Source organism: Hyperolius riggenbachi, chromosome 9, assembly GCF_040937935.1.
Source record: "Hyperolius riggenbachi isolate aHypRig1 chromosome 9, aHypRig1.pri, whole genome shotgun sequence".
Lineage (NCBI taxonomy): Eukaryota > Metazoa > Chordata > Amphibia > Anura > Hyperoliidae > Hyperolius > Hyperolius riggenbachi.
Window position 1 is genome coordinate 372,626 of NC_090654.1, and position 23,958 is coordinate 396,583.

Sequence of the window (23,958 nt, forward strand, 5' to 3'; positions counted from 1 at the left end):
TATGTTCCCAATAGAGGAGATGACCAGGGGGACAGTTCAGAGGGGGAGCCAGAGAGGAGTAGGAAAAGACAACTCCATGATAGAAGCAGAGGGAGCTCGTCCTCAGAAACAGCTATGGGCAGTGTCCGGCGCCATGTATCGCCAGCTATGGCCAGCCAGCCAACATGCCCTTCAAGGTCAGCTGTTGATGCCACCGTAGTGCCATCACCCCAGGGGGGCTCAGCGGATTGGAAATATTTTATGGTGTGTGCCTCAGATAGGAGCAAAGCCATCTGTTCTCTCTGCCTCCAAAAATTGAGCCGTGGAAAGGCCAACACTCATGTAGGGACAAGTGCCTTACGAAGGCACCTGGAGAAAAGGCACAAACAGCTATGGGAAGAACACCTGAGGAAAACCAGCACCCCTCAAAAGACAAGCCACCCTCCTTCTCCTCTTCCTCCTTCAGGTGCATTGTCTTCATCCGCTTTCTCCCTTGAACCTTCACAGCCACCCTTCACACTGCCTCTGCCCTTGAGCGGTTCCTGCTCCTGTGCCCACAGCAGTAGCCAGGTGTCCGTGAAGGACGTCTTTGAGCGGAAGAAGCCAATTTCAGCCAGTCACCCTCTTGCCCGGCGTCTGACAGCTGGTGTGGCGGAACTATTAGCTCACCAGCTATTACCATACAAGCTGGTGGAGTCAGAGGCTTTCCGTAAATTTGTGGCCATTGGGACACCTCAGTGGAAGATACCAGGCCGCACTTATTTTTCACAAAAGGCCATACCCAAACTGTACCGTGCAGTTCAGAGGCAAGTGGTGTCATCTATTGCGAAGAGCGTTGGGTCAAGGGTCCACCTGACCACGGTTGCCTGGTCTGCCAAGCACGGGCAGGGCCGTTACATTACGTACACAGCCCATTGGGTCAATCTGGTGACCGATGGCAGCAAGCAGGGAGTACGTGGCTGCGCAGCAGACCGACTTGTCACACCTCCACGGCTTGCAGGCAGGCCTCCTGCCACCTCCTCTTCTTCTCCTTCAGCTACATCCTCTTCACTGTCAACCTCCTCCTCCTCCTTGGCTGAGTGTCAGTTGAACTCTAGCGGTGCTGCCATCTCCTCTTCCTCTCCAGCTACACAGCCCCATCTCCCCAGAGCCTACGCTGCATTCCCGGTACGACAGTGTCACGCAATTCTAGACATGTCTTGCCTCAAAGCAGAGAGTCACACTGGAGCAGCTCTCCTGGCTGCTCTTAACAAACAGGTGGAGCAATGGCTGACCCCGCACCAGCTGGAGATCGGCAACGTGGTGTGTGACAACGGCAGCAATCTCCTTTCCGCTTTGAATTTGGGAAAGCTGACACATGTACCCTGCATGGCACATGTGCTGAATCTGGTCGTGCAAAGATTTGTCTCAAAGTACCCAGGCTTAGAGGACGTCCTGAAGCAGGCCAGGAAGTTGTGTGGACATTTCAGGTGGTCTTATATTGCCATGGCACGCTTTGCGGACATTCAGCGGAAAAACAACTTGCCGGTGAGACGCTTGATATGCTATAGCCGAAAATAGCTGGAATTCCACCCTGCTGATGTTCTCTCGCCTGCTAGACCAGGAGAAAGCCGTCACCCAGTACCTGTACAACTACAGTAGAAGGACACAATCTGGGAAGATGGGGATGTTGTGGCCCAACAGCTGGACACTGATGCGAAATGCATGCAGGACCATGCGGCCGTTTAAAGAGGTGACCAACATGTGGAGTCACGCTGAAGGCACCATTAGCGACTTGATCCCCTACGCTTACTTCCTGGAGCGTGCCGTGCGTAGAGTGGTGGATGAAGCTGTGGAGGAGTGGGAACAGGAACAGCTATGGCAGGAGGATTCGTGGGAGAGATTTACATCTGAACCACATGTTTCCTCGACACCTGCGGCACCACAGAGGGGGGTGGAGGAGGAAGAAGAGGAGTCGTGTGGGGAAGGAGAGGAGTCAGACTCGGATGACGATTATGAGGAAGGTGTTTCTGTGGAGGAGGAAGAGGCGGCGGCAGAAGAACAACTGCAGCAGCCATCACAGGGGGCTTCTGCTGCTCCATGTTCCCATGGTATTGTTCGTGGCTGGGGGGAGGAAGAGGAGTTGCGTGACATCACTGTGGAAGAGCAAGAGGAGATGGAGAGTACGTCTGGATCCGACTTTGTGCAGATGGCCTCTTTCATGTTGTCCAGCCTGTTGAGGGACCCCCGTATCAAAAAACTCAAGGGGAATGACCTGTACTGGGTGGCCACGCTACTAGACCCTCAGTACAGGCACAAAGTGGCGGACCTGTTACCAACTCAACACAAGGCGGAAAGGATGCAGCACTTGCAGAACAAGCTGTCAATGATGCTTTACAATGCATTTAAGGGTGATGTGACAGTACAACGCAATAAAGGTACCACTGGCAGTAATCCTCCTCCTCCTCCTCCTCACCAGTCCACGCAGGCAAGGACAGGACGCTCCGGCGATCTCGGGGTGATGTCGGACATGCAGACATTCTTTAGTCCAACGCCTTGTAGTAGCCCTTCGGGATCCACCCTCCACCAACGCCTGGACCGGCAGGTAGCCGACTACCTGGCCTTAAGTGTGGATGCACACACTGCGACTGCGAGCAGCGAGGATGAACCCTTGCTCTACTGGTTGCGCATGCTTGACCTGTGGCCAGAGCTGTCCCAATTTGCCATACAACTTCTCTCTTGCCCTGCCGCAAGCGTCCTGTCAGAAAGGACCTTCAGTGCAGCTGGAGGCATTGTCACTGAAAAGAGAAGTCATGACAGTGTTCAGTACCTGACCTTTATCAAAATGAATGAGGCATGGATCCCTGAGGGCTATTGCACAACCGAAGACTAAGTCAGTCCCCACACACAGCATCTCTGCCTGCAGGCCGCTTGACTGCCTTTTCCGCCACCACCACCAGGGTCCAGGACTCTAGCCGGATTCCAGAATTTTTAAGGCCGCTGCTAGCAGTGGCCGCTATACTAATTTTTCTGGGGCGTGCACATGCCTGCCTAATTTTTCTGGCTGAACTGCAGGCGGCTGCAACAAAAAAACAAAAGGCATGTACATTTGCCCATCCCCCTTCGTGATCATTACCTTGGCGCGGTGAAGGGGCTTGTGTATCACACTGAAGCAAAGACCGCCGGCTATATGAGTGTCTCGGGTGGGGGTGGCACACCAAAGATAATAAGGTCATTGTTTCATTGTGGTCAGACCAAATTTGATCAGCTGGACAGTCACTGTTCTGTCATTCAGCTACATCAGCCGGGCGACCATATGGGCTGAAAAGCCACCATCACCTGCACTCTCATCATGGTGCGCACCAGTACAGCACGGCCATCACTACACAAATGGCTGTTTGCAGTCACTGCATACCTTTCACTGCATCTGTGACTGCACATTATACCTGGCAGTCAGTGCATAACTTGCACTTGAATGGATGGCAGATTTGCCTTCCATAACGGATTCCCGTTAAAGGATTTAAAGTTGATTCATTACAATTAGGGCCTCAAAAGGTCCTCCTGAGTCCTGTATTGTTATTTTTGGTCACTACCTCAGGGCGGGCATGCCTGCCTGCTGCCCTCCTTGCCTGGATGTGTGTTGGGAGCCGTTTGTTAGGCTACAACTCCGGACTGGAATCACACCAGGAAGGGTTCTCCCGCCATTAGCCATGGTCAGTGGTCACAATGGCAGACTTGACCTCCATAACAGATTCTCGCCGGAGACCAACCTGGTGAAGGCACCATCAGACTTGCTCTCCATAACGGATTCCTGTTAAAGGATTTAAAGTTGATTCATTACAATTAGGGCCTCAAAAGGTCCTCCTGAGTCCTGTATTGTTATTTTTGGTCACTACCTCGGGGCGGGCGTGCATGCCTGCCTGCTGCCCTCCTTGCCTGGATGTGTGGTGGTAGCCGTTGCTCAAGCTCCAACTCCGGAACGCAATACTACCATCTACAGTTTCAAACAAAGGAAAAATACAATCATCTACAGTTTCAAACAATTTAAAAATACAACCATCTACAGTTTCAAACAATTTAAAAATACAACCATCTACAGTTTCAAACAATTTAAAAAAATGGCAAAAACTTGCCCTCCGTAAAACATTCTCGGCAAATGCTTTCGACTTGGTTTGTCTTCTGCTGGGTCGAGGGTCCATCTGACCACAGATGCCTGGTCTGCAAAACACGGTCAGGGCAGCTACAGCATGGGTCTCAGCAGGCTCCCACTTCGGGCCGGAATCCAACCTTCATTCCCCGCCCATTACCTGTAGTGACAATGGCAGACTTGCCCTCCATAACGGATTCCTGTTAAAGGATTTAAAGTTGATTCATTACAATTAGGGCCTCAAAAGTCCTCCTGAGTCCTGTATTGTTATTTTTGGTCACTACCTTAGGGCGGGCGTGCATGCCTGCCTGCTGCCCTCCTTGGGTGTGTAGTGGTAGCCGTTGCTCAGGCTCCACACCGGATTACATCCCTCATTCCCCGGCCATTACCCGGGGTCACAAATGACAGACTTGCCCGCCTCCATATGATTCTCGTGAAAGGAATGTGGTGTCATCTTTGCCCGCCATAACTGGTTCTCGTTAAAGGATTTAAAGTACATTAATTTCAAATACACAGTAGGGCCTTGAAAGTCCTCCTCCTGTATTGTTATTTTTGGTCACTACCTCCGGGCGGGCATGCATGCCTGCCTGCTGCCCTCCTTGGATGTGTAGTGGTAGCCGTTGCTCAGGCTCCACACCGGATTCAAACCCTCATTCCCCGGCCATTACCCGTGGTCACAAATGGCAGACTTGCCCGCCTCCATATGATTCTCGTGAAAGGAATGTGGTGTCATCTTTGCCCGCCATAACTGGTTCTCGTTAAAGGATTTAAAGTACATTCATTTCAAATACAGCAAGCCCTCAATAGTCCTCCTGTATTGTTATTTTTGGTCACTGCCTCGGGGCGGGCGTCCATGCCTGCCTGCTGCCCTCCTTGGGTGTGTAGTGGTAGCCGTTGCTCAGGCTCCACACCGGATTACATCCCTCATTCCCCGGCCATTACCCGGGGTCACAAATGACAGACTTGCCCGCCTCCATATGATTCTCGTGAAAGGAATGTGGTGTCATCTTTGCCCGCCATAACTGGTTCTCGTTAAAGGATTTAAAGTACATTAATTTCAAATACACAGTAGGGCCTTGAAAGTCCTCCTCCTGTATTGTTATTTTTGGTCACTACCTCTGGGCGGGCATGCATGCCTGCCTGCTGCCCTCCTTGGATGTGTAGTGGTAGCCGTTGCTCAGGCTCCACACCGGATTCAAACCCTCATTCCCCGGCCATTACCCGTGGTCACAAATGGCAGACTTGCCCGCCTCCATATGATTCTCGTGAAAGGAATGTGGTGTCATCTTTGCCCGCCATAACTGGTTCTCGTTAAAGGATTTAAAGTACATTCATTTCAAATACAGCAAGCCCTCGATAGTCCTCCTGTATTGTTATTTTTGGTCACTACCTCGGGGCGGGCGTCCATGCCTGCCTGCTGCCCTCCTTGGATGTGCAGTGGTAGCTGTTGCTCGGGCTCCACACCGGATTCAAACCCTCATTCCCCGCCTATTACCCGAGGTCACAATGACAGACTTGCCCGCCTCCATAGGATTCTCATTGTAGCGGTACTGAACAAGTACACAGCAAGTAGAAAATGTAATTTAAAAACAAAACGTAAGCTTTTTAACAATGCCATGGAAAGTTGAGAAGGCAGTCACACATTACCTGACATCACTGAGTGAGGAAGAGCAATCTCGCCATGTTGCGCAGTAGTCCAGCATGGCCGTCACTACACAAACAGCTGGTAACTTGCGGTGCGTTACACAGTTAGTTTGGTGCGTCAGTGTGAAGCAGTACTCTAATTACACTACCTGATTGATGTATATGCATGCAAGATGTTTTAAAGCACGTTAGGCCTGCAATTTAGCATTCAATGTGATTTCTGACCTTAAAATGCTGTTTTGCGTCACATCCAGATTTCTCCCCGGGACTTTTGGCATGTATCCAACTCCGCCATGCCCCCCTCCAGGTGTTAGACCCCTTGAAACATCTTTTCCATCACTTCTGTGGCCAGCATAATTTTTTCTATTTTTCAAACTTCGCCTCCCCATTGAAGTCTATTGCGGTTCATGAACTTTTTCGTGAACCGAACCTTCCGCGGAAAGATCGAAGGTTCAGCCCATCACTAGCTAGAGTGCCTCTAGAGTTCAGAATGGGCGGATTAAGCTGTCCGAGGAGCTAGAGTGCCACTAGAGTTCATAATGGGCAGATTAAGCTATCCGAGGGGCTAGAGTGCCACTAGAGTTCATAATGGGCAGATTCAGCTATCCGAGGGGCTAGAGTGCCACTAGAGTTCATAATGGGCGGATGAAGCTATCCGAGGGGCTAGAGTGCCTCTAGAGTTCAGAATGGGTGGATTAAGCTATCTGAGGGGTTAGAGTGCCACTAGAGTTCAGAATGGGCAAGTTAAGCTATCCGAGGGGCTAGAGTGCCTCTAGAGTTCAGAATGGGCAGATTAAGCTATCCGAGGGGCTAGACTGCCTCTAGTGATCAGAATGGGCGGATTAAGCTATCCGAGGGGTTAGAGTGCCTCTAGAGTTTATAATGGGTGGATTAAGCTATCCGAGGGGCTAGACTGCCTCTAGAGTTCATAATGGGCGGATTAAGCTATCTGAGGGGCTAGAGTGCCACTAGAGTTCAGAATGGGTGGATTAAGCTATCCGAGGGGCTAGAGTGCCTCTATACAATACAATACAATAACATTTGTAAAGTGCTTTTCTCCCATAGGGCTCAAAGCGCATAGCTGTGTCTCAGATTAATACAGGGTTTCAGGCTGGGTTGTGTTACAGAGGAGATAGTCAGATGTTCATGAATGCCAGACTGAAAAGGTAGGTTTTCAGTTTAGACTTAAATGTTTCCAGGGATGGGGCTGTCCTGATTGGGTGTGGCAGGGAGTTCCAAAGTGTAGGGGCAGCATGACATAAGGCTCTGTCTCCAAAGGTTTTGAGGTGGACTCTGGGGGTGACCAAGGTGTTACGTCCTTTTGATCTAAGATTGTGGGGGGTGTGATGTAGTTGCAACAAGTCCTTCAGGTATCCAGGGCCCAGATTGTGCAAGGATTTGAATGTCAGTAAGCCAATCTTAAACAGAATTCTCCATTTTATCGGTAGCCAGTGGAGTGAGCTCAGGGTTGGTGTTATGTGGCAATGGCGGGGTTGGCTCGTTAACAGCCTTGCGGCGGCATTCTGTACTAATTGCAGGCGGCGTAAGTCTTTCTTATGCAGGCCTGTGCAGAGGACGTTGCAGTAGTCTAACCTTGATGTGACGAAGGCATGAACTAGGGTTGGAAGATCCTCTGAAGGAATTAGGTGTTTAATCCTTGCAATATTCCTTAGGTGAAAGAAGGAATGTTTCACAACAGCTGAGATTTGATTCCTGAAGTTTAATTTCCCATCAATCAGTACTCCCAGGCTGCGCACACAGTCTGAGTTGTTCAGGTCTGAGCTCCCTATCCTTAGCGGTGTTGGTTGAGACTGGAGCTGCTTTGCTGTTCAGCCCTGGCCCTCGATAACAAGAACCTCAGTTTTGTCAGCATTAAGTTTTAGCCAATTATTATTCATCCACTCCTCAAGCTCAGCTAAGCATGCGTTTATTTGTGGAGTAGGGTCTGTGACGTCAGGTTTGAATGACAAATATAGCTGGGTGTCATCAGCATAGCAATGATATGTCAGGCCATGTTTTTGTATGATTTCTCCAAGTGGCAGCATGTATATGGTGAACAGTAAAGGGGATAATATTGCGCCCTGAGGTACACCGTATTTTAGTGGTACAGGGTTGGAGAGGAAGGGCCCTAAGGCTACCCTTTGTGTTCTGCCAGCCAGGAAGGAGTTGAACTACCGGAGAACAATGCCATTTATGCCACAGCACTCTTGTAGCCTGTTGAGCAAGATTACATGATCGACTGTGTCAAAAGCCGCTGAGAGGTCGAGCAAAATCAGGATGGAACATTGACCCTTGTCTCTTGCAATGAGCAGATCATTGCAAATCTGGGTGAGGGCTGTTTCACAGCTGTGATATTTCCTGAAACCAGATTGAAGAGGGTCAAGGATGTTGTTTCTGGAGAGCCTGGCTTCAAGTTGGAGGTAGACAGCCTTTTCAATAACTTTTCCCAGAAAGGGGAGGTTTGAGACAGGTCTGTAGCTGTTTAGAGCATCTGGGTATAAGGATGGTTTCTTGAGTAGAGGCCTGACGATTGCTTCTTTCAGAGTAGAGGGAAACCACCCTTCTTGTAAGGAGCCGTTGACTATTTTGTGGAATGCCGGTGTAAATAGTTCAGGGCATTTCAACATGAACTTAGTGGGGCCAGGGTCCAGATCGCAGGTAGTCTGGCGAAGGTTTGAGAGGAAATCCAAGATGTCTTTTTCAGTGATTACCTTAAAATCAGACCATGGTGGTAGGCTATTTTTGCACCTGTTATATGGCTCTGCATGGGTTTCTGGGGCTGTGAATTGAATGGCAGATCGTATGGAGGAGACTTTGTCTGAGAAGAAGTGGGCAAATTTCTCGCACAGTTCCTGTGAAGGTCTGATGCTGGATTTCCTGCAAGATGGATTGCAGAGACTGTCAACCGTGCGGAAGAGTTGGGCAGGTCTGTTGGCTGCATTTGCAATTTCGTGAGACAGGAATAAGGACTTCTTTTTGTTAATCATCGTTAGGGAAAGTTTGTCATCAGGAGACTGATGTTTGCGCCACCTTCGTTCCAGCCTGCGTCCCTGTTTCTTTAGTGGCGGCTCCAGCTTCAGATTTTTGGGGGGGCTCAAAGGGGCACAAAGGCTGGCAGGCCGGGCTTGGCGGGGGGGGGGGGGTGTTAATTTGTGCCGCGCGCAGCGCGGCAAATAATTGGGCATGGTCATGATGTCATGTAGGCGGAGCTAACTGTAATGTAGTTGTACCAGCTAACGTAGTAACATTAAAAAAATGAAGTAAACGCACACAATGACAGATAGCCTTTCACCAGTAAATGCACATAAGAGTCAGCTTTTCACCAGTTAATGCACATAATGACAGACTGCATTTCCGCAGTAAATGCACATAAGAGACAACTTTTCACCAGTAAATGCATATAATGACAGACAGCATTTCCTCAGTAAATGCACATAAGAGACAACTTTTCACCAGTTAATGCATGTAATGACAGACTGCATTTCCCCAGTAAATGCACATAAGAGACAACTTTTCACCAGTTAATGCACATAATGACAGACAGCATTTCCCCAGTAAATGCACATAAGAGACAACTTTTCACCAGTAAATGCACATAATGACAGACAGCCAGTGTCCCCAGCATAGGTAGCCAGGTGTATAACTGTCCCCAGTATATGTAGTCAGGCTGGTGGTGGGCTGGGGGCCCCAGGGCAGCTCAGGCCTGGCTGGTGGTGGTGGGCTGGGGGCCCCAGGGCAGCTCAGGCCTGGCTAGTGGTGGTGGGCTGGGGGCCCCAGGGCAGCTCAGGCCTGGCTAGTGGCGGTGGGCTGGGGGCCCTAGGGCAGTTCAGGCCTGGCTAGTGGCGGTGGGCTGGGGGCCCCAGGGCAGCTCAGGCCTGGCTGGTGCGGTGGTAGGCTGGGGGCCCCAGGGCAGCTCAGGCCTGAATGGTGGTTAGGTAGGGGCCCTAGGGCAGCTCAGGCCAGGCTGGTGGTGATAGGCTGGGGGTCCCCCAAGGCAGCTCAGGCCTGGTTGGTGGTGGTGAGCTGGGGGCCCCAGGGCAGCTCAGGCCTGGATGGTGGTGGTGGTGGGGTAGGGGCCCTAGGGCAGCTCAGGCCTGGTTGGTGGTGGTGGGCTGGGGGCCCCCCCAGGGCAGCTCAGGCCTGGATGGTGGTGGTGGTGGGGTAGGGGCCCTAGGGCAGCTCAGGTCTGGCTTGTGGTGGTGGGCTGGGGGTCCCCCAGGGCAGCTCAGGCAGACCTGGTGGATGGTGGTGCCGGGCTGGGCTCAGCTCAGGGGGCACCTCAGGCCTGGGTGGTGCAAAAAAAAAATTGGGCAATTGGCTGGCTGGACACCCACCTTGAGCAGCTGAGCTGCCTTTAGTCTTCCTCGGAGTTCCTCCTACTGCTGCTGAGCTCTGACTCGGCTCCAGTCCGACTCCCGAGTGGCTCGGACATTTCCTGTCCTGTGCTGGGTGGGTGTGAGCGCTGGCTCTGGCTGGCAGCCAGTCCAGCTAAGTGATGCCGACTGTGTTCGGCCATCGGCGGCAAGTTGCTGAAGCTGTCTGGGTGGGAGGGCCAGGCGAGGTGAGCGCACTGCGCGTCACGTGACGCCGAACGTTGTCACGTGACCAAATACAGCACCAACGCGTACCCTTGCGGGCTGCTCTGCGTGGCTGCCAGCCAGCATGTGACCCGGGTCGAGGGCAGTGACTGATCGCTGGTGGTCATACTGACAGTCAGCGCCAGGCCCTCCTCCCAGGCTCCAGTCCAGACAGTCCTCCTCCTCCTTGTGCGAAGCAACTTGACACGGTGAGGGGGGGCTTTAGCAGGGGCTGATGAGTCGCCAGCTGGGGCTGAAGCCTGGGTAAGCCCCAGTGTGGCGCCGCCACTGGTTCCTTTATAGAGTTGTCAAACCAGCGAGCATGATGTAATGGTGTGGAACGTTTAATCTTTAAAGGGAAGGTTCAGGGACTATCTAAAAAAAATAAAAATCCATTTCCACTTACCTGGGGCTTCCTCCAGCCCGTGGCAGGCAGGAGGTGCCCTCGGCGCCGCTCCGCAGGCTCCCGGTGGTCTCCGGTGGCCGACCCGACCTGGCCAGGCCGGCGGCCAGGTCGGGCCTCTTCTGCGCTCCATGGTGCTTTCCACGCCGGCGCGCTGACGTCATCGGACGTCCTCCGGGCTGTACTGCGCAGGCTCAGTAGTTCTGAGCCTGCGCAGTACAACCCGGAGGACGTCCGATGACGTCAGAGCGCCGGCGTGGAATGCACCATGGAGCGCAGAAGAGGCCCGACCTGGCCGCCGGCCTGGCCAGGTCGGGTCGGCCACCGGAGACCACCGGGAGCCTGCGGAGCGGCGCCGAGGGCACCTCCTGCCTGCCACGGGCTGGAGGAAGCCCCAGGTAAGTGGAAATGGATTTTTATTTTTTTTAGATAGTCCCTGAACCTTCCCTTTAAAGGAGCTATGGCGTCAAAAGCGGCTGAGACATCGTGGTTATATTTAAGGACCATGGATTCAAGGCCGAAGTTGTGATCTGTCAGTCCACCTAGATTGAGGCTGTTCTGAAGGTGTTGGGGTGTCAAACCTTTCAAGGAATGATATTTTATTAGTTCTTTCACTTGGTGTTTTGTAGCCGGTGCTGTAAAGGAGAAGTGGACAGTGTGGTGGTCTGACCAAACTACTGGATCAATTTCCACATTGGATATTAGGAGTTCTGAATGGAAAATGAGGTCCAAAGTGTGTCCTTTTTTGTGGGTAGGGAGGTTGACGGTTGACGGCTTGAGAGAAGCCCAGTTCATTCATGGAGAGAAGTAGCTTAGTTCCAAATTGGGAAGAGTGTGTATCGACCCGTGCGTTAAAGTCTCCAAGAATTATCCACCTAGGGTGTTTCAGTGTTATGCAAGATACAAGTTCTGCTATTTCCTTGAGAAAAGCTGAGCCAGCGTCAGGGGGTCGGTAGACAAGCAGTATGTTTATTTTTTTTCCAGCTGAGAGCTGGGCTGCTAGACATTCAAAAGAGTGGGTGGGGGCTACAGCAAGGGGTTTAATATTCAAACTGGATTTGAAGCACAGAGCTAATCCTCCGCCCTTGCGGTTTTGCCTTTCACAGTGTAAAACTGAGTAATTGTCTGGTACCACAGCCGCGAGAGTGGGTCCTGAGTTCTGATCCAACCATGTCTCTGTAATTAAAGCTAGATCTGAAGCCTCTATTAGATCATGAATAACTGCTGTTTTGTTGTTTATGGACCTGGCATTGCAGAGTACTGCTTTAGGGCCTTTTTCCACTAGCCTGTGATTTGCGATTTGCTTCTGATCGCAAATCGCAAGGTACATTAAACTAATGGAAACTGCAGCAGCAATTTCCATTAGTGCGATCCGATTGCGATGCGATTTTGGTCAAAGCACAATCGTCGTCCTGCCGCGTTTTGTATGCGATTGAGCTGGACTATAATGAACATAGTAGCTCAATCGCAATCGCAATCGCATGGTGGAAATTGAAACGCGATTGCGATCGCGATCGGAATCGCGATCGCAATCGCGATCGCATTTCATAGTGGAAAAGAGCCCTTAATGTTGTTTGCCTTAACTTTGAGGCCTGTGTTCCTAGCTCCTGGCTGGGGGTTGTAATCAGGAGTGTGGCAGCTATCTCTGTTATCTGGGTACTTTACTGATACAGCTGATTTATAGATATGTGATGATTGCTTTGGCTTTGATTTATGGGTGCCTGCACGTCCCCCCCTCTTCCCCCGCCTTGTTTTCTTGAGAATCCCAAAGGATTTTAGAGGGGTAATCAAAGCAGAATCTATTTGTAAGAGTTTCTTGGGAACAGAGGTTGCAATATAGATAAGCATCTCAGCTGAGTATTTTAATGGTGGCATTTGGACAGCTGATAGACACCCTGCTGAGATCAAAGGGAAGGGGTCTTTTGCAAGCTATACTTCTCAGAAAAAAAAGGAGATGCTCCAGATTAAAACAAATTAAGACAGTTCCTTGTTTAAATTTAAAAAAGTTTGGAATAAATGTAGAAATAGGATAGTCATATAACATAGAAAGCTCACAAGGTGTTTTTTGCCATTTCCGTTACTTACAGAAGGATCAGGAGCTGAGGGTTGAAGAAAGTTGAAGAATTTCAAAGTTTGAGGTCAGCTCCTAGCAGGCTAGGCATTTTCAGTCCAAGTCCAATTTTAATCCAGTTTAAATCTCAGCCATCCAAAGTGATCTAGACCTCTAGTGTTCAGAATGGGCGGATTAAGCTATCCGAGGGGCTAGAGTACCACTAGAGTTTATAATGAGTGGATTAAGCTATCCGAGGGGCTAGACTGCCTCTAGAGTTCAGAATGGGTAGATTAAGCTATCCGAGGGGCTAGAGTGCCACTAGAGTTCAGAATGGGCGGATTAAGATATCCGAGGGGCTAGAGTGCCACTAGAGTTCAGAATGGGCGGATTAAGATATCCAAGGGGCTAGAGTGCCACTAGAGTTCAGAATGGGTGGAATAAGCTATCCGAGGGGCTAGAGTGCCTCTAGAGTTCAGAATGGGTGGATTAAGATATCCGAGGGGCTAGAGTACCACTAGAGTTCAGAATGGGTGGATTAAGCTATCCGAAGGGCTAGAGTGCCACTAGAGTTCAGAATGGGCGGATTAAAATATCCAAGGGGCTAGAGTGCCTCTAGAGTTCAGAATGGTCGGATTAACTAATCCGAGGGGGCTAGAGTGCCTCTAGTTTTCATAATGGGTGGATAAAGCTGACCGAGGGGCTAGAGTGCCACTAGAGTTAAAAATGGGCGGATTAAGCTATCCGAGGGGCTAGAGTGCCTCTAATGTTCAGTATGGGCGGATTAAGCTATCCGAGGGGCTAGAGTGCCACTAGAGTTCATCATGGGCAGATTAAGCTATCCGAGGGGCTAGAGTGCCTCTAGAGTTAGGGTTAGGGTTAGTGGCTAGAGTGCCACTAGAGTTCAGAATAGGCGGATTAAGCTATCTGAGGGGCTAGATTGCCTCTAGAGGTAGGGTTAGGGTTAGTGGCTAGAGTGCCACTAGAGTTCAGAATAGGCGGATTAAGCTATCCGAGGGGCTAGAGTGCCTCTAGTGTTCAGAATGGGCAGATTAAGCTATCCGAGGGGCTAGAGTGCCTCTAGTGTTCAGAATGGGCGGATTAAGCTATCTGAGGGGCTAGAGTGCCTCTAGTGTTCAGAATGGGTGGATTAGGCTATCCGAGGGGCTAGAGTGCCAGTAGAGTTCAGAATGGGCGGATTAAGCTATCCGAGGGGCTAGAGTGCCACTAGAGTTCAGAATAGGCGGATTAAGCTATCTGAGGGGCTAGAGTGCCTCTAGAGGTAGGGTTAGGGTTAGTGGCTAGAGTGCCACTAGAGTTCAGAATAGGCGGATTAAGCTATCCGAGGGGCTAGAGTGCCTCTAGTGTTCAGAATGGGCAGATTAAGCTATCCGAGGGGCTAGAGTGCCTCTAGTGTTCAGAATGGGCGGATTAAGCTATCTGAGGGGCTAGAGTGCCTCTAGAGTTCAGAATGGGTGGATTAGGCTATTCAAGGGGCTAGAGTGCCAGTAGAGTTCAGAATGGGCGGATTAAGCTATCCGAGGTGCTAGAGTGCCTCTAGAGTTCAGAATGGGTGGATTAAGGGATCCGAGGGGCTAGAGTGCCACTATAGTTCAGAATGGGTGGATTAAGCTATTTGAGGGGCTAGAGTGCCTCTAGTGTTCAGAATGGGCGGATTAAGCTATCCGAGGGGCTAGAGTGTCTCTAGTGTTCAGAATGGGCAGATTAAGCTATCCGAGGGGCTAGAGTGCCTCTAGTGTTCAGAATGGGCGGATTAAACTATCTGAGGGGCTAGAGTGCCTCTAGTGTTCAGAATGGGTGGATTAGGCTATCCGAGGGGCTAGAGTGCCAGTAGAGTTCAGAATGGGCGGATTAAGCTATCCGAGGGGCTAGAGTGCCTCTAGTGTTCAGAATGGGCGGATTAAGCTATCTGAGGGGCTAGAGTGCCTCTAGTGTTCAGAATGGGCAGGTTAAGCTATCCGAGGGGCTAGAGTGTCTCTAGAGTTCAGAATGGGCAGATAAAGCTATCCGAGGGGCTAGAGTGCCCTTAGTGTTCAGAATGGGCGGATTAAGCTATCTGAGGGGCTAGAGTGCCTCTAGTGTTCAGAATGGGCGGATTAGGCTATCCAAGGGGCAAGAGTGCCACTAGAGTTCAGAATGGGTGGATTAAGCTATCGGAGGGGCTAGAGTGCCACTAGAGTTCAGAATGGGTGGATTAAGCTATTTGAGGGGCTAGAGTGCCTCTAGAGTTCAGAATGGGTGGATTAAGCTATCCGAGGAGATAGAGTGCCTCTAGTGTTCAGAATGGGTGGATTAAGCTATCCGAGGGGCTAGAGTGCCTCTAGTGTTCAGAATGGGCGGATTAAGCTATACGAGGGGCTAGAGTGCCAGTAGAGTCCAGAATGGGCGGATTAAGCTATCCAAGGGGCTAGAGTGCCTCTAGTGTTCCCAATGGGTGGATTAAGATATCCGAGGGGCTAGAGTGCCTCTAGTGTTCAGAATGGGCGGATTAAGCTATCCGAGGGGTTAGAGTGCCTCTAGTGTTCAGAATGGGCGGATTAAGCTATCCGAGGGGCTAGAGTGCCTCTAGTGTTCAGAAAGGGTGGATTGAGCTATCCGAAGGGCTAGAGTGCCACTAGAGTTCAGAATAGGCAGATTAAGCTATCCGAGGGGTTAGAGTGCCTCTAGTGTTCAGAATGGGCGGATTAAGCTATCTGAGGGGCTAGAGTGCCTCTAGAGTTCAGAATGGGTGGATTAGGCTATTCAAGGGGCTAGAGTGCCAGTAGAGTTCAGAATGGGCGGATTAAGCTATCCGAGGTGCTAGAGTGCCTCTAGAGTTCAGAATGGGTGGATTAAGGGATCCGAGGGGCTAGAGTGCCACTATAGTTCAGAATGGGTGGATTAAGCTATTTGAGGGGCTAGAGTGCCTCTAGTGTTCAGAATGGGCGGATTAAGCTATCCGAGGGGCTAGAGTGTCTCTAGTGTTCAGAATGGGCAGATTAAGCTATCCGAGGGGCTAGAGTGCCTCTAGTGTTCAGAATGGGCGGATTAAACTATCTGAGGGGCTAGAGTGCCTCTAGTGGTCAGAATGGGTGGATTAGGCTATCCGAGGGGCTAGAGTGCCAGTAGAGTTCAGAATGGGCGGATTAAGCTATCCGAGGGGCTAGAGTGCCTCTAGTGTTCAGAATGGGCGGATTAAGCTATCTGAGGGGCTAGAGTGCCTCTAGTGTTCAGAATGGGCAGGTTAAGCTATCCGAGGGGCTAGAGTGTCTCTAGAGTTCAGAATGGGCAGATAAAGCTATCCGAGGGGCTAGAGTGCCCTTAGTGTTCAGAATGGGCGGATTAAGCTATCTGAGGGGCTAGAGTGCCTCTAGTGTTCAGAATGGGCGGATTAGGCTATCCGAGGGGCTAGAGTGCCACTAGAGTTCAGAATGGGTGGATTAAGCTATCGGAGGGGCTAGAGTGCCACTAGAGTTCAGAATGGGTGGATTAAGCTATTTGAGGGGCTAGAGTGCCTCTAGAGTTCAGAATGGGTGGATTAAGCTATCCGAGGGGATAGAGTGCCTCTAGTGTTCAGAATGGGTGGATTAAGCTATCTGAGGGGCTAGAGTGCCTCTAGTGTTCAGAATGGGCGGATTAAGCTATCCGAGGGGCTAGAGTGCCAGTAGAGTCCAGAATGGGCGGATTAAGCTATCCAAGGGGCTAGAGTGCCTCTAGTGTTCCCAATGGGTGGATTAAGATATCCGAGGGGCTAGAGTGCCTCTAGTGTTCAGAATGGGCGGATTAAGCTATCCGAGGGGTTAGAGTGCCTCTAGTGTTCAGAATGGGCGGATTAAGCTATCCGAGGAGCTAGAGTGCCTCTACTGTTCAGAAAGGGTGGATTGAGCTATCCGAAGGGCTAGAGTGCCACTAGAGTTCAGAATGGGCAGATTAAGCTATCCGAGGGGCTAGAGTGCCTCTAGTGTTCAGAATGGGCGGATTAAGCTATCCGAGGGGCTAGAGTGCCACTAGAGTTCAGAATGGGTGGATTAAGCTACCCGAGGGGCTAGGGTGCCTCTAATGTTCAAAATGGGCGGATTTAGCTTTCCGAGGGGCTAGAGTTCCTCTAGTGTTCAGAATGGGTGGATTAAGCTATCCGAGGGGCTAGAGTGCCTCTAGTGTTCAGAATGGGTGGATTAAGCTATCTGAGGGGCTAGAGTTCCATTAGAATTCAGAATGGGTGGATTAGGGTATCCGAGGGGCTAGAGTGCCTCTAGTGTTCAGAATGGGCGGATGAAGCTATCCAAGGGGCTAGAGTGCCGCTAGAGTTCAGAATGAGTGGATTAAGCTATCCGAGGGGCTAGAGTGCCACTAGAGTTCAGAATAGGCGGATTAAGATATCTGAGGGGCTAGAGTGCCACTAGAGTTCAGAATAGGCGGATTAAGATATCCGAGGGGCTAGAGTGCCTCTAGAGTTCAGAATGGGCGGATTAAGATATCTGAGGGGCTAGAGTGCCACTAGAGTTCAGAATAGGCGGATTAAGATATCCGAGGGGCTAGAGTACCACTAGAGTTTAGAATGGGCAGATTAAGCTATCCGAGGGGCTAGAGTGCCTCTAGTGTTCAGAATGGGTGTATTAAGCTATCCGAGGGGCTAGAGTGCCTCTAGAGTTCAGAATGGGTGGATTAAGCTATCCGAAGGGCTAGAGTGCCTGTAGAGTTCAGAATGGGTGGATTAAGCTATCCGAGGGGCTAGAGTACCACTAGAGTTCAGAATGGGCGGATTAAGCTATCTGAGGGGCTAGAGTGCCTCTAGAGTTCAGAATGGGCGGATCAAGTTATCTGAAAGGCTAGAGTGCCACTAAAGTTCAGAATGGGCAGATTAAGCTATCTGAGAGGCTAGAGTGCCTCTAGAGTTCAGAATGGGCTGATGAAGATATCTGAGGGGCTAGAGTGCCTCTAGAGTTCAGAATGGGTGGATTAAGCTATCCAAGGGGCTAGAGTGCCTCTAGTGTTCAGAATGGGTGGATTAAGCTATCCGATTCCGAGGGGCCAGAGTGCCACTAGAGTTCAGAATGGGCGGATTAAGCTATCCGAGGGGTTAGAGTGCCTCTAGATTTCAGAATGGGTGGATTAAGCTATCCGAGGGGCTAGAGTGCCTCTAGAGTTGAGAATGGGTGGATTAAGCTATCCGGGGGGCTAGAGTGCCTCTAGTGTTCAGAATGGGAGGATTAAGCTATCCAAGGGGTTAGAGTGCCTCTAGAGTTCAGAATGAGTGGATTAAGCTATCCAAGGGGCTAGAGTGCCTCTAGTGTTCAGAATGGGAGGATTAAGCTATCCGAGGGGTTAGAGTGCCTCTAGAGTTCAGAATGAGTGGATTAAGCTATCCGAGGGGCTAGAGTGCCTCTAGAGTTCAGAATGGGTGGATTAAGCTATCCGAGGGGTTAGAGTGCCTCTAGAGTTCAGAATGGGCGGATTAAGCTATCCAAGGGGCTAGGGTGCCTCTAGAGTTCAGAGTGGGTGGATTAAGCTATCCGAGGGGCTAGAGTGCCTCTAGTGTTCAGAATGGGAGGATTAAGCTATACGAGGGGCTAGAGTGCCTCTAGAGTTCAGAATGGGCGGATTAAGCTATCCGAGGGGTTAGAGTGCCTCTAGATTTCAGAATGGGTGGATTAAGCTATCTGAGCGGCTAGAGTGCCTCTAGTGTTCAGAATGGGTGGATTAAGCTATCCGGGGGGCTAGAGTGCCTCTAGTGTTCAGAATGGGAGGATTAAGCTATCCAAGGGGTTAGAGTGCCTCTAGAGTTCAGAATGAGTGGATTAAGCTATCCAAGGGGCTAGAGTGCCTCTAGTGTTCAGAATGGGAGGATTAAGCTATCCGAGGGGTTAGAGTGCCTCTAGAGTTCAGAATGAGTGGATTAAGCTATCCGAGGGGCTAGAGTGCCACTAGAGTTCAGAATGGGTGGATTAAGCTATCCGAGGGGTTAGAGTGCCTCTAGAGTTCAGAATGGGCGGATTAAGCTATCCAAGGGGCTAGGGTGCCTCTAGAGTTCAGAGTGGGTGGATTAAGCTATCCGAGGGGCTAGAGTGCCTCTAGTGTTCAGAATGGGAGGATTAAGCTATACGCGGGGCTAGAGTGCCTCTAGAGTTCAGAATGGGCGGATTAAGCTATCCGAGGGGTTAGAGTGCCTCTAGAGTTCAGAATGGGTGGATTAAGCTATCCGAGGGGATAGAGTGCCTCTAGAGTTCAGAATGGGTGGATTAAGCTATCCGAGGGGCTAGAGTGCCTCTAGAGTTCAGAATGGGCGGATTAAGCTATCCGAGGGGCTAGAGTACCACTAGAGTTTAGAATGGGTGGATTACGCTATCCAAGGGGCTAGAGTGTCGCAACCAATAGGCTTCTTAGAGAATTGATTTTAAAAGTGGATGACCAGAAAACTGCAAATACAGACTCCCCAGCTCCATTCAGACCAAACTACTATTGCTAAAATTAGTAAGAGTCTAAACTTAAAGTAGTTTGCCTTTTTGAAACAGAAGGCATTTGTGATCATTCAGCTTTAAGTGAGTTTTTGAGGTCTTTTACAATGCACCACTGCTGAATATGCAAAATATCTCATTATGCCCCTGAAGTCAGGCTAGCATCCAGAACCACTTGTGTATGGGGAGCCTATAGCTTTTAACCTTCCTGGCGGTAAGCCCGAGCTGAGCTCGGGCTATGCCGCGCAGGAAGATATCTCAGCCCCTAGTGGGGCGATTTGCCCCATTTAAAGTGCTGTGCGCGCAGCTAGCACTTTGCTAGCCGCGCGCACAGCTTGATCGCCGCCGCTCTGCGGTGATCACCCACACGCAGCGGCAGAAGAGGGCCCCCCCCATCAGAGGCCTGCGCTGCCCGGACCAATGAGTTCCGGGCAGCGCTATGGGCTGGATCTGAGGCTCCTGATGTCAGGATCTCGGCTGACATCCATGACGTCATTCCGATCGTCGCCATGGCGAGAGGAGAAGCCAAACAGGGGATCGCGTTATATACGCGTTCCCCTGTTTGCTATAGATGCCGGCGATGATCGCACTAGAGGGACACATGCGCCCTCTAGTGGTGTTTCCTGTAGCTACCACTCTGGTAGCTTTACATGAAACAAAAAAATAAATTAAAAAAAAACAGATTTCTGCCAATTTGGCACAAACAAAATCAACCGCCAGGAAGGTTAAAACTTACAGAGCCATACCAACCCCACATGCAGACAGCCTGTTTTGGACTGTGGTTATCCTCAGTGCATGGCAGGGATTTATACGGCTGCATGGGATAGGGCTTGGACCAGTAAAACAGAGTAACCAAGCAGCTTGGAGTGACTCAAAACTACTAGGAAAGTATAGGGGGATAAAAGAGACAGAAAAGTCCTCCTACTAAAGCTATAGTCTCTCAATACACCAGTGGTTCTGGGTGGAAGCCCGGCTTCAGGGACATAAAGAGATCATTTGCATATTGAGTAGTGATGCCTTGTGGAAGACCTCAATCACTCACTTAAAGCTGAATTATCGCAAGCACCTTCTGTTTTAAGAAGGCAAACCACACTGAGCATTGTTTTTTAGTAGGAGAGCTTTTTGTCTCTTTCAGTCCCCTATACTTTTCTAGTAGTTTTGGGTCACCCTGAGCTGCTTGGGTATTCTAGGGATCACTTTGAGACTAAGCTCCTTCAAGGAGGCCATACACAGACTGCCTCCCAATGTGGCAAACAGATCAGTGCCTCTCTGATCTGAACCCCACCATGAAATCTATTGAAAATCTGTCAAGCTGCAGCATTGCCCATTTAATACAGTACAATGCTATGGTCTGTGATTTCTCTATCAATTTGTACCACAAATCTATTGAAATTACTATTGATGTGTCTAGTAGCACTATCATTTTTCTGCAGATTTAATCTGAACCTACTGGGGAAAATCAATGCATGCATAGCCTGTTTTAGAGTGTGTGAGGCGCACAAGCTAGTGATAAGAGGCCATTATATGAAACTGGTGTCTCAAAATAAAAACAAACCCATGCGACATCGTGATTTCCAAACTCTTCAAACAGGAATTTAAAATATACAGCTCAGAACACACTCTGTGAGCTTGCCTCCCTTCCAAAAACATCTCCCGCTAAATCTAACCTCTTCTGAAGATAAAAAGTTTCCCAAGATTGGAGTCATAAAATTGGTTTGTTTCTAGTGAGACTTTAGGGGTAAAAAAAGAAAAAAAACTAAAAAAAAAGAGGAACAGGAACTTAAAAGTGTTCAAAAATGTTCAAAAGTTCACACTCACTAAACAGCCTGACGGGCCAATATTAGGCTTGACGATTCAGTAATACTTACCAGATTGGAAGGTGATTTCACTAAACATCATCCAAGAGTCTGCAAAATAATACTGGCACTTTATAGCTCTGGCCATGTGGTTGTGGAGCTGTACTGTGACATAGCGGGCACTTGGGTTGGCATCATCCAGTATCAATACGGACAAGATAGAACTGGTTTCCCATTCGTTGGCCTCTGATCTGAAGAAACACTGGACTTCCTTGAAGATCTTCACACCCTTTGAAAACATGTTGTTGCAATGGACCTGCAAAGGACAAAATGCCTGAATTTGTTGGTGCTGCTTAAAGAGAGACTGAAGTGAATCTACAAGCATGTGTTTACTGTAAAGCACCTTACATAGTGCTAAACCGCCGCTATCCCGCAGCAAATCGAGGGGTCTTTACCCCCCAAATTTCCTCTGTACATTCACTTCAGAGTCTCTTTAAAGGCGACCTTAAGTGAGAGAGATATGGATGTTTCCTTTTAAACAATACCAGTTGCCTTGCTTCCTGTTGATATCTTTGGTTGTAGTAGTGGCTGAATCACACACCTGAAACAAGCATGCAGCTAATCCAGTCTGACTTCAGTCAGAGCACCTGATCTGCTGCATACTTGTTCAGGGGCTGTAGCTAAAAGTATTAGAGACACAGGATCAGCAGGAGAGTCGGGCAACTGGTATTATTTTAAAAGGAAAATCCACATCCTTCTCAGTTTAGGTTCCCTTTAAACCTACTTTTTAAATAGGCTGAAGATGAAACTTTAAGTTTTAAAAGCTTGCAAAGAAATCTTGTACAGTTAGTCAATAAAGGTGTAATCTAAACGACTTTTGTTGTCTTCAGATTGTCTCCATGACTAACACCGGACCACACGCAACTGGCTGTACACATTTATAAGATCATTTCTCATACCTTCATCGTTGTGAAGTTTCTGATTTTGTCAAATTCAAATATGATTTCCACATGTCCATTGGGAAAGCTTTCATTGTTCCACCCAACATAGTCATATCCAGGCCACATGTGATATTCATGAATTAGAGTGAAGTCATCCAGACCAGAAACTCCATCAGTCAGCTGCCCAAGTCCTTCCGTCATACTAATATGCAAAAACAGACAGAAAGACATAGAAACGCAAGCAGCTGTTAGATCTATTATTATTATTATTATTTATTTATATAGCGCCAACATATTCCGCAGAGCTTTACAAAACACAATCTAGCCAATCTGGGATTCCTTACTGCTCCTATGCAAATAGATCATAACACAACACAGCTCGAAGCACAAGTTGCGTAGAATGACAGTATTTTTTGGACCATAAGATGCGCCTAGGTTTAGAGGACAAAAACCAGGGGGAAAAAAATCTATGTACCTAAACCTGGTGCATCCATGGTGTAGCAGAATCTATTGGGTCTCCTCTCCTATAACTCCAAATTATTATTTTCCCCTTCTATCTCTTGTGTCCCCCTTGTGTCCTTCTCTGTTCCTCCTGTGTCCTCCTTTGCCCCTCTTGTGAACTCTTCTATCCCTGTTTCCTTCTCTTTCCCCATGTCTCCTTTGTCCAGTGTCCATCCCCCTGTGTCCCATCTGTCCCCCTGTGTGCTCCTTGCCTTAACCTGTATCCTGTGTGTCCTCCTGTGTAGCTTTCAGTCTGTCCCCTTCTGCCCCCCTGCACAGCCACACAAAGATGGCATCTCTGGAAGGTGACCTACAGCTACTTGGTTCGGCTGATCCAGAACTGCTCCTAAAGCTGATCCTACTGCATCGACAAGCCGAGAAGGCACGTGCTGAACGGCGACACCAGGCCGAGAGTAAAAGACACCAGGCCGAGAGGGAAATACTCCAGGCCGAGAGGGAAAGTACTGAACGGCGACACCGGCTGGAGCTGGCTAAACTTCAGCAGCAGAACCGGTCTGCTGCACCCGCAGAACACGAAGGTGAGCGAGTCCACAGAATCCCCCCTGGATAAGTTCCCCACTATGGACAAAGACTCTGACATAGACACTTTCCTACAGGGGTTTGAAAGGACTTGTCGTCAGTATGGGGTGCCACGTGAGCAAGGTATCTCACACCAGGGCACGCATTCTGTGAAAACCTTCAGAAGAAATTAAAAGGATATCTGGAATTGTACCCCGGGCCACAATTCTGGCTGTAAAACCTCAGCTAGGACGACTTAGAGTTGTAGTTCTTTGGAGATACAGTGGCTTGCAAAAGTATTTGGCCCCCTTGAAGTTTTCCACATTTTGTCACATTACTGCCACAAACATGTATCAATTTTATTGGAATTCCACATGAAAGACCAATACAAAGTGGTGTACACGTGAAAAGTGGAACGAAAATCATACATGATTCCAAACATTTCTTACAAATAAATAACTGCAAAGTGGGGTGTGCATAATTATTCAGCCCCCTGAGTAAATACTTTGTAGAACCACCTTTCGCTGCAATTACAGCTGCCAGTCTTTTAGGGTATGTCTCTACCAGCTTTGCACATCTAGAGACTGAAATCCTTGCCCATTCTTCTTTGCAAAAGAGCTCCAGCTCAGTCAGATTAGATGGACAGCGTTTGTGAACAGCAGTTTTCAGATCTTGCCACAGATTCTCGATTGGATTTAGATCTGGACTTTGAGAGGCCATTCTAACACTTGGATATGTTTTGTTTTAAACCATTCCATTGTTGCCCTGGATTTATGTTTAGGGTCGTTGTCCTGCTGGAAGGTGAACCTCCACCCCAGTCTAAAGTCTTTCGCAGACTCCAAGTGGTTTTCTTCCAAGATTGCCCTGTATTTGGCTCCATCCATCTTCCCATCAACTGTGACCAGCTTCCCTGTCCCTGCTGAAGAGAAGCACCCCAGAGCATGATGTTGTTACCACCATATTTGAC

The 23,958-nt window shown here is 49.4% G+C and overlaps 1 protein-coding gene across 2 annotated transcripts in view; it reads right to left on the reverse strand.

The window, feature by feature from the left end:
• DDR2 (discoidin domain receptor tyrosine kinase 2) overlaps nucleotides 1-23,958 on the reverse strand; it is a 549,319-nt gene that overhangs the window by 159,378 nt on the left and 365,983 nt on the right. For both annotated transcript variants that reach the window (XM_068251775.1, XM_068251776.1), the window contains 2 exons: nucleotides 21,990-22,173; nucleotides 21,103-21,346 (listed from right to left, as the gene is read on the reverse strand). In XM_068251775.1, the coding sequence (XP_068107876.1) occupies nucleotides 21,103-21,346; nucleotides 21,990-22,173 (428 nt within the window). The remainder of the gene's footprint in view (nucleotides 1-21,102; nucleotides 21,347-21,989; nucleotides 22,174-23,958) is intronic.